Source organism: Lampetra planeri, chromosome 35 (genome assembly GCF_965212315.1).
Source record: "Lampetra planeri chromosome 35, kcLamPlan1.2.h2, whole genome shotgun sequence".
In the NCBI taxonomy this organism is placed as follows: Eukaryota; Metazoa; Chordata; class Hyperoartia; order Petromyzontiformes; family Petromyzontidae; genus Lampetra; species Lampetra planeri.
In genome coordinates, this window is record NC_136141.1 from 11,387,711 (window position 1) to 11,397,774 (window position 10,064).

Below are 10,064 nucleotides of genomic sequence, written 5' to 3' on the forward strand. Positions count from 1 at the left end.
TGTATCGCAGCGCACGTATCACTGCGCCACCGCCCTCAATACACGCACACACGCGCACCATCCCAAAACTTCAGTGGGTCTCCTCTCCCCTCATCCACAGACTGCCGCTTCGCTCTGCATTCTAATAGGTGACTCTTTGATGAAGATAACAGCTGTGCACACACACACACAATCGATCCATTCAGCAGTGCTGAGGAAAGGCACTACACTTGCAAATTCCAGCTACAGCTATATATAGCGGCGGGACGCTCCTCGTCACTGCTGCTGCCATCACAGCGTGGAGTTGCAGCAGTGAGTCTGAAGTGGCTAAGGCGTACATTGGAGTGATCCCGAGGTATCGGTGCCAACTCTAATGCGTGTAGGTCACGTGGGACTAAAACAACAGGAATTCACACGACGACAGGTAAACCCATATAGGGCTCACTCTATACACATACAGCGCACAAAGTGCGAGGCTCGAAGAGAAACAATGATTCTCTCTCGCCAGGAACAAAGAAAAGTCGAAGATTAGAGGCCGCCAGTGCAGGAGGGCACGAGCACGTTCTACGGACGCGCGAGCCTTCAGTGACTGCGGAGTGTTCCACCACTCACGAGCCGACTAGTAGTTGTGGCGACTCCTCGGGATCTCGCGGAGGCAGAAGGACGCAAGCTGTGCACGGCGCTACCATGAACACCATCGCCACGTGGGTGAGGAGGCATTCGTGGCTGAGCAGCGTGGCCGCCTTTGGGATCCTCTTCGCCGGTGCCGACGCGGTCCAGCAGAGATTCTTGGGACCTCCACCGCCTCCCAGCCACCACCAGCGTCCCCCCCATCACCCCGACGGGGCCCGCACGGCACGGGCTGCGCTGCTGGGCCTCGCGTTCCACGGCAACTTCAACTATGTGTGGCTACGGGGCCTGGAGAGGGCGATTCCGGGGAGTGCGGCGCGGGCAGTGGTGGTCAAGGTGCTGGTGGATCAGACGGTGGCTGGGCCCATCACCATCTCGGCCTTCTTCACTGGTACCCGCTTAGCCTTCGTCAGGGGGCAGTGGGGCGATAGCCCTTCCTTGACACACCATACATTGGCATTCGTGAATAATTACTGAGGAAATGCGTTGAATGTTTGTTTATTAATGTCTGTTCGTTATATGAACAATCTTTAAATTGAACGTCCTAAAGATCCATAGAAGTGTATATGTCCACCCCTGGCGATAACGACTTGCTAACGAGAAAGCATTCCCCAGTGAGCACGAGTCATTGATCGTTGACTGTTGACCACTTCCCCGGTAACGGTCTCCAATTCACAGGCGCCGACTGCTGAATGCTGAACACTCTCCAACGTTCACGAGTCGGCGTGCCTCTCTCACCGCCTAAAGATTTGCAGGCAACTGCTTTGTATTGACCAGAAACGATGGAGAATTCACAAATGAACGTTTAGCGTTCACCAGGAAGCCCTCACCGGTCACTGCCATTCAGTCCAAGAGTCCGATCGAGGCGCCTTGCTTACTCCATCGCCCTTCATAGGGCTCACGGAGATGTCGGACTAGACCAGGGGTCGGCAACCTTTCCAAGCAGAGGAGGAGGAGCCATTTCAACACGTAGACTTTCGCGACCAATATCATCCATAATAGAGGTTTTTGGGTTAGATCACGTAAAAGTAATTACTGGCGAAATGTCGTACTCAGATTGTAAATGTTTTGGCTTGGCTCTCCAACACACCGGTTAGTGCTGTACAAGTGACGAATTGGCATGTTCTGTTTACGTGACAACCCTTACTAGTTGGCTGTGTCGGGTGGTGGCGGGTTTTAACGACACATTTATATATTTACGCGATCTAACCCAAAAACGTCTATGATGGAGGAACCATGTTTTGTGTTTTTGTCTTTGACTAACATCGTTCGAGATTCGCATCACACGCGGAACTATTTGAACACAAACACAGCAGCAGGTATGCAACAGATGAGAAGTTGATCAGGTATGCGTCTATTTAGTTTGTGTCCCAATTTAGTTTCTCTTTAGCAATAGTTTGACTGTTGTACATTTTGTTGTCATCAAGATATTCCATAGTGACCCATTCCATGTCATATTTAATCAGTTATATTTGAGTTTTTACAAAGAAAAGGGCCACGACATGCGCTCTGGAGCCGCAGGTTGCCGACCCTTGCTCTCGAGCCAGTCTCCCTGCTCATCTCCATTGGTAGCTGTAAGCCAGTGGTAGAAGTTCCTGCATCCATCTTTACCCACTCAGCATCCACAGGTAGTAACCGGTGAAAGATTAGTAACCATTAACTGCTTTACCATTCATCATTCAAAGCTTTCCATTCACTGATAATATCTACATATTAATCGAAAGAGATTTTATTCAATGGCAATTTCTTACTGTGTACATGTATCCCCTAAGCATTTGGGGGTGCCGAAGTAGCAAGGTGTTAACTCCCTCGCCTGGTATATAGGAAGTCGTGGGTTTGATCCTGATCCTGACGATGCCTGTATATTTGGAGTGTGCATGTTCTCCCTGTGGTCACGTGGATTTTTCTCCGGGTCCTCCCGATTTTTCCCTCCACATTTAAAAACATGCATTTAGAGTATTTGGCTGATATACATTTTCACATAAGCCACTTTGTTAAGCTATCGTTTGTGATCGCCAGGTCACTTCTGTAAAAGAGTTATACAGTTCAGTGGGCCTTACCTGGTACAATAAACATAGGTTAGGTTAGGTATTCATCGGAAACTGCTTACCATGTATTGTGCCCCCTAAGCATTCACGCGTAGTTTCTGCCACAGTGTGTCACTGAATACGTCATTAGTCCAAATGTTGGTGAAATGTGCGTGCGTCTCGATCACCAACAACAGAAACAACAACGGGGAAAACTGACAAGGGCCGTGTGCTCTGGAACTATCGTAGAGAGTTGCCCCACTTATTGTAGTTTGGCAGTTCTGAGGTAATGGTGAGGATTCTACATTTCCAAGGAGGCATTCTGTCTATCCCAACCACTGGCAGACTTCTGACAAACTGAAGTCCTGGATAAAAAACATGCCACCTCGCGCCTTGTAAAATAAAGGCTTTACAAGTTAAACGTTTGCCGAGTTTGCAATCATTAATAGTGCAATTGCTTAAGTATCACCGGTTTAATTATGCGTGCAATCACTATTGCAGTGGTCTCCTGTGAAGACAACTGCCTCTGCCCAGATAATATTTCACTGCTGGCTCAAAGTTTGAGCTGAGATACTTTGGGCTGTGTTCTTAGCCACAGCTCACTTCTGGCTTGGCCTCTAATGCGGATCAGTTCAGACTTGAGCCGCATTTAAAAGACGCACGAGCGAGCCGCTCAGCCGTGGCTCGGCTCAGGGTGAGCTCATGAACATCCTGGGCATGGCTGAGGCTGTGTTCGGAGCCAGCTAAAGGTAAGCGTGGCGTGAACCGGCTCACTTGAGCCAGAATCAAGCTTGAGATGAGCTGTGACTAAAAATACTGCTCTTCACTTTGACTTGCTTATCTAGTGATTACACCTTTCAACATCTTTTTTTTTGTCTCGTGTGCAGGGATGAGTCTGCTGGAAGGAAAGCCAGACATTTTTAAGGACCTCAGGCAAAAGTTTTGGCCAACCTATAAGGTGTTGAAAATGTCAAATTAAATCACACGCGGCTTCATATCAACATAAGTGTGTGCACATTGACTTCAGTATTCCACAGTAATTTTGGTGATCACAATGCCATTAATATGTATAGTATAACGAGATGTTATAGCCTGGCCAGATGGCAACACGGAGAGCATTTGACTCAATTACATGGTCGTGAGTTCATAATCCTGTCAGCAAATGAATCAACCCTTCATCCCTCCGGGACCATTAAAATAGCTTAAAATTTGTGGGGAGGTCACCAGTATTGCTCATATGGTTAAACTGGTCCATGCCAAAACAATGTGGAATTTACACCAATGGTTCATGGCCAGCAAATGAAAATCCCACTTCCTAAGCTTGTTTGTAAAGAGAGAATTTTCAGCCCATGTTTCATTTTTTATACCGATTACTTTTTCAACAGTCGAGCATTACTCTTTGGTTCTTTCGGTAAAGTCACGTAGAAAGAAAATAAATTAAATAGGATACGATATTCTTAGGTTTTTTCGGTAAAGTCACGTAGGTAAATATTTAAAATTTTAATTAATAAAAGTAAAATAAAATAAAAATCACGACGTTTCGATTGCAACACAAGCAATCATCATCAGGTATAAATGAGATAGCAACAAAAAATTCTAACCAGAAAAACTATAGACAGACATATAAGCAGACAGATATCACCAAGATACATAGAGAGAGAGTAACACAGGTACAGAGAGGGAGATCGTCTCTGTGGAGTGGCCTTAAATAGGCAGAGGGGGCGGTGGCAGAGAGATGGAGGGGTTAGATAAAAAAAATTAACATGTCAATGAGTGCGGAAAACGCGTAAAAAACTTAACATGTCAATGAGTGCGGAAAACGCGTAGTAAAGTAAGCTTGAACATTTACCTACGTGACTTTACCGAAAAAACCTAAGAATATGAATCCTTGCAGTCACAAAAGCTTCAAATCTAGAATTGAATAGGATACGACGTTTCGATTGCTACACAAGCAACCGTCATCAGGTAAGAATGAATGAGAAAACAAATCTAGTAAACTTAGAAGTATAATGCAGTACAACACAGAGAGTCGGTTAACACAACAGTCAACATCCTACCTGGTTGATTACGTTCTTCCAAATGTAATAATCCTTCTTGAGACGGCTTCGGAATCAGTCCTTTTTATTTCCACTTCCACAAATACACTTTACTCACACACTCTCCGTTGCTGGCAGACAACGGAGAGAGGGCAGACTTCACACCAAGTCCCCACCGCGCACGTGGCACCCAGAGCCCCCGTACGCGCGTGACCCTGCTATTGTCGTTCCCAAGTCTGCTCTCGATCATTCCCTCTCTCTCTCTCTTCATCCCTTCCTCCATGGACCGCCTTGACCGTTCCCGATGGTTCCCTGTCAATCCCGGGACCACGCCTCTGATCCGGCTCCCCATTAGCTGGGGCCCCGAATGGCCAGGCCAATCACCCCTGCTGACATGCCGTGATCACGCTGGGGCCATGCTCCCTGTCTCAACCCTTATTGGCTACAAAGCAGGACCGGCAAGCCAATCCCCACGTGAACCCTCTATGGCTGTTATTACACAAAGATTGCTAAATTCGTGAGAGAGACAAAACACAGACACGGGACACATAGACCGACACACAAGTAGAGAGAGACACACAGAGACACACAGAGATACACACATGTGTCTCTGCTTGTGTATATATGTGTCTCTGTGTCTGTGTTTTGTCTCTCAAATCTAACAATCTTTGGAAGAACGTAATCAACCAGGTAGGGTGTTGACTGTGGTGTTAGCCGACTCTCTGTGTTGTATTGCATTGTATTTCTAAGTTTACTAGGTTTGTTTTCTCATTCCTTCTTACCTGATGACGGTTGCTTGTATTGCAATTGAAACGTCGTATTATATTATTCTATTTATTTTCTTTGTATGTGACTTTACCGAAAGAACCAAAGAGTAATTCCTGCAGTCACGAAAGCTTTAAGTCAAGTCGAGCATTGTAATAATTTTTTTTTAAATTATCAGAATATGCTAAATTAAGTCGATAGCAGGGACAGTCACATGTTTGGGGGAAGAAAACAGTTAGGTTGGCACAGTCAGCTTTGACCCGTATTTACCTGTTAGCCCAATCGAAATATTGTGAAGAACAGAATAGGTTCAAAGGCTGGATGGCTTTTTTCAAATACGAAGAAGTGCGCACTCACTTTATACACAAAGTCAAAGTGATGTCCTGCTGCTCAAACGAGCATTGGGGCGGTGCTCATCTCCCGTTGACAACTGTGAGCCAGCATGGAAAATCCACATTCCTATGGTGGGGGTGAGTCCCTCCCTAGGGCAACCACTGCTGACTTCTCTACACAGTAGTACTCATTGTCTTGATTCCAGAGGGACGATGGGCTAAGTCAACCATCCACCAGGATTTGAACTCGCGCCTAATTGCGAGCCACGCTACCGCTGAGCCACCCGGCCAGTTATGTCCGTACACCGTGTTCACTGCTCCTCGTGTGAAGTCACGAACCACACTTGCCCCAACTGTATACGAGGCTGTGTGGGAAATCTTTGTCTTTGCAGTAAAATGAACGTTTATGCAATCTTCTCATTCTTCTTGTTGGCAGACGGGCGTTGTTTATTGGTCGGCGATGCAGGTAATACCATCTCCTCTTACCATCATCTGTAACTTATACCTGACAAATACATACCAAGGAGCCCACATTGTACCGCACGTTTGGAAAGCACCACTCTATCTCAGTAGAAATTGTTTCTGGTAGGAACCTCCTGGTTACACTAGCCCACAGGGGATTATTGTGTCCGTCCGTCATGCAGGGAGGGGCTGGGTGGGGAGGGAGGGGCTGGGTGAGGAGGGGCTGGGTGGGGAGGGTGGGGAGGGATTGGGTGGGGAGGGGCTGGGTGGGGAGGGTGGGGAGGGAGTGGCTGGATGGGGAGGGGAGGGTGGGGAGGGGCTGGGTGAGGCTGAGTGGGGAGGGTGGGGAGGGACTGGGTGGGGAGGGTGGGGAGGGGCTGGGTGGGGAGGGTGGGGCTGGGTGGGGGGTGGGAGGGTGGGGCTGGGTGGGGACGGGCTGGTCACCCCATGGTGCCCTTATAAAACTCAACGTTTAATATCACGCCGGCTTGTGCCCGCCCTCACAGTCGGGCATATTTGCGGAATATACTACGCCGCCGTTGACCCTGGCCATTGACCGAGCAACCCAACGTTCCTACCAGCTCCCTCCGCAGGAATGTGTTTACATGTTCTTCAAAATTTCTAATGCATCACATCTTTATAAATGTTTCCTGTTCATAATGCACCAATTCTAAGGAGTCACCAACTGAGTCCCGTTCTACTGCTGTTAACAAAAGAAAATTCCAAAAGCCACTGGCTTTACTGTGTAGTTGTGTTTTGAGGCAGTGTTGGTGATGGCAGCAGTGTTAGGATGCAACGTGATACATGTGTAGTGGCTTTTATAAAATTACTCACACCGACACGTTGTAACAAGTCACCTGTTTACACTTTATTCTTGTACCAGTTGTAGGCACTCCTATAATTATCTATACGGTCACTTATGTGTAACCTCTCCCCACTCTTATCTACCTTCCACCTCACTTATCCTGCACTTGGCAGCTCTGCTCTCAGCGACTCCGCACACAGCGTCTTCGCACACAGCAACTCTACATCTCCACCGCTGCCCTCACCTAAGCTCCCTCAGACCCGCTCACCCATCTGTTCTGGGCGGGGGGATCAGCCAACATCCGCCCAGCGACGGCGTGAGGGTTGAGGTTCCGTTGATGGCTGGAGCGGCAGCGACGAGATGTCTTCACTCTTCGACTCCGGCAACAACTCCCTCTCCGCTCATGCACACACCCTTATATCCCTCTGCTAATTATCCGAGACCTCTCATGCGTCTCTTTATGCTCTCGCCAGGCCGGCGCCTGTCGGCCCATCAATCAACCCTTATCTCCCATCTCCCTGGCAACACCTCCGGTCTCAACGTACACAACCGGTCGACCCAGTTTGCACCTGCTTCGCCCCTTAACAACTGGCGGTTTGTCCGTGCAACCTCATGTTGCACATGCACACATGTTTGCCATATCCACAGTATGGCGTGTTCATTCACCCATCCGTTTGAATTTTGTTGAGTGTTCATCATCATCATCAACCATGATCTGTCCACTGCTGAATGAAGGCATCTCCAAGTCATTGCCAAACCTCAGTCTCGTAAGGGAACAATCCATCCAGCTCCTGCAAATGAGCCAGTCTCATCCTGTTGTCTCTGTGGCAGTTATCCTCTGGGGTGTGTACCCCTCCTTAGGTTCCCATTCCATCACCGGTCTTGACAATCAGCCATCATCCCTAATGGCGAGCGATTTGTCCTGCCGATGGCCACAGATTTTCTCAGGGGTCAATAGATGTCTCTCGTTTGTGTCTATGCTCTGGGTTTTCATGGTCATTAGTTTTATCCTGCATATTAACCATTCTTTAAAAAAGAAAGTTGCCAAACATGCTAATGCAGGATCCTTTTGAAAATGTCTAAAAGCTATGATCTTAGTCGTGGTTCGGCTTTAGTTTGGACTCGGCTTGGGTTTAAGCCTCTCACTTGCTGTCAAATACGCACGAGTGATATACTCAGCGGTGGCTCGGCTCAGCAGATGGAAATCTTAAGTACGGCTGGGATCATGCTCAGAGCTGGCTCAAGTTGAGTGTTAGGGTTTTCAACTTGCTCTCTTGAGCCAAACCCAAACCTGAGCCGAGCCATCTCTAAGAATTCGGGCCTCCTCAGTGAAGCTTTTCCGAATAAAGAAATTAGTTTGTTAGGTGGCCAAGTTTGCAAGCTGCTGTTACCGATGCCGTGTCCCCTGTCCTGCAGACCATCAACTTCACGCTGGTGCCTCCGTACGCGCGTTCAGTGTTTGTGGGCGTCTGTGCCTTCTTGTGGACCTGCTACCTGTGCTACGTGCGGCAGCACAGCTTCGGGACAGACAGGGAGCAGCAGCAGCACGAAGTATGGGAGTACAAGGAGCAGCACGAGGAGGAGCCAGGAGGTCCGGGGCAGTAGCCACATGGGTAGAGGGATGGGGTTAACCTGAACTCAGGCCCTTGGCCATGCCACACAGGAGAAGAAAAACTCTGCAGCACCAACTCAAGGTTTCTATTTAAAGTCACTCATCGGGTATTATCAATGAAGCGCTGCAGCGAGGCATCTCAACGAGACTTTACATTGTTCTTATTCTGAACAAACCTTCATTCAGTGAGGCTTCTCATTGAGAATGTTCTGTAAAGCACCTTAGTGTAAAGGCACATACAACCGAATCAACTTGAATGTGCCCAGTCACATCATATCTCAGAAGATAAGCAGTGCTGAGCCTTGATTGGGTGGGTGACCACCTAAGTATAATCCAGGGCTTGCCAGGTGTTGTGGGTGTTGGGCTGCAAGGTAGTAGCCAGGAGATAGTAGTGGCGAGTAACCCTCTTTTGAGTGATACTCAAGGGTGATGCGGTGGCGAGATGTTAACTACCTCGCCTGGTATACAGGAGGTCGTGGGTTCATCCCGACCTTTATGCCTGTACATTTGGAGTTTGCATGTTCTCTCTGTGGTCATGTGTATTTTTCTCCGGTTCCTCCGATTTTTCCCTCCACATTTAGAATCAACACGCATTTAGAGTATTTGGCTACAATACATTTGTAGTGCCATAGATGGGCCACGCTTACCGACAGTGGTAGACAAGGTCCATCTGCAAGGGTGCCCTGTACCGCCAAGGGGGGGGGGGGGGGGGGCTGCGGGGGATCTACGATCCCACGCAACGCCACCCCTCGATGGGCAAAGGGGCATAAATGGGGACCTCCCCAGCCGATTGGGACCAGTCGCAGCTCAAGACCCAAGACCAGCCAGCTTAGGACCCTGGACCCCCTCGCCCCACTTGTTCTTGTAAGGGCCGGGACGCTGTGCGGGCCAGTGGTGGGACTCTGGGACTCCCGGCTCTACGTCCTTGTAAGGGCGAGTTCCGAAGAAGCCAGAGTCTAGACCCGCACCTTGGCTGGGTCGGGTCAGGTACCCTTCCCTAGGGTAATTGTAGCCAGACGACCCGAGAGCATAGCCAGTGTTAGGCACGCTAGGAGAAGGCTCTGTCCCTAGGCTGTGTCCCTAGGCTGTGTTCCTAGGCGGTGTCCCTAGGCTGTGTCCCTAGGCTGTGTCCCTAGGCTGTGTCCCTAGGCTGTGTCCCTAGGCTGTGTCCCTAGGCTGTGTCCCTAGGCTGTGTCCCTAGGCTGTGTCCCTAGGCTGTGTCCCTAGGCTGTAACAGAGTATCAGGACTGTTGGAGTGTGGTATCGTAATAAAGAAGTTACCTCTACAAGTGTCTCCGGAACCCATTACACATTTACATGCGATAAGACACTTCGTTGAGCTATCATTTGTGGGCAGATCGCTTCTGAAAAATAGCTATATAGCTCAGTGGGCACTTACCTCGTAAAATAAAAAAA

At 48.7% G+C, this 10,064-nt stretch overlaps 1 protein-coding gene across 1 annotated transcript in view; it reads left to right on the forward strand.

The window, feature by feature from the left end:
* Positions 1-233: 233 nt before the first annotated feature.
* The window catches only part of MPV17L (MPV17 mitochondrial inner membrane protein like), a 30,427-nt gene continuing 20,596 nt past the window's right edge, over positions 234-10,064 (forward strand). The window contains exons 1-5 of the mRNA XM_078611233.1: positions 234-403; positions 488-1,000; positions 3,524-3,594; positions 6,206-6,235; positions 8,453-8,627. Coding sequence (XP_078467359.1) covers positions 667-1,000; positions 3,524-3,594; positions 6,206-6,235; positions 8,453-8,627 — 610 coding nt within the window. The 5' untranslated portion in view covers positions 234-403; positions 488-666. The remainder of the gene's footprint in view (positions 404-487; positions 1,001-3,523; positions 3,595-6,205; positions 6,236-8,452; positions 8,628-10,064) is intronic.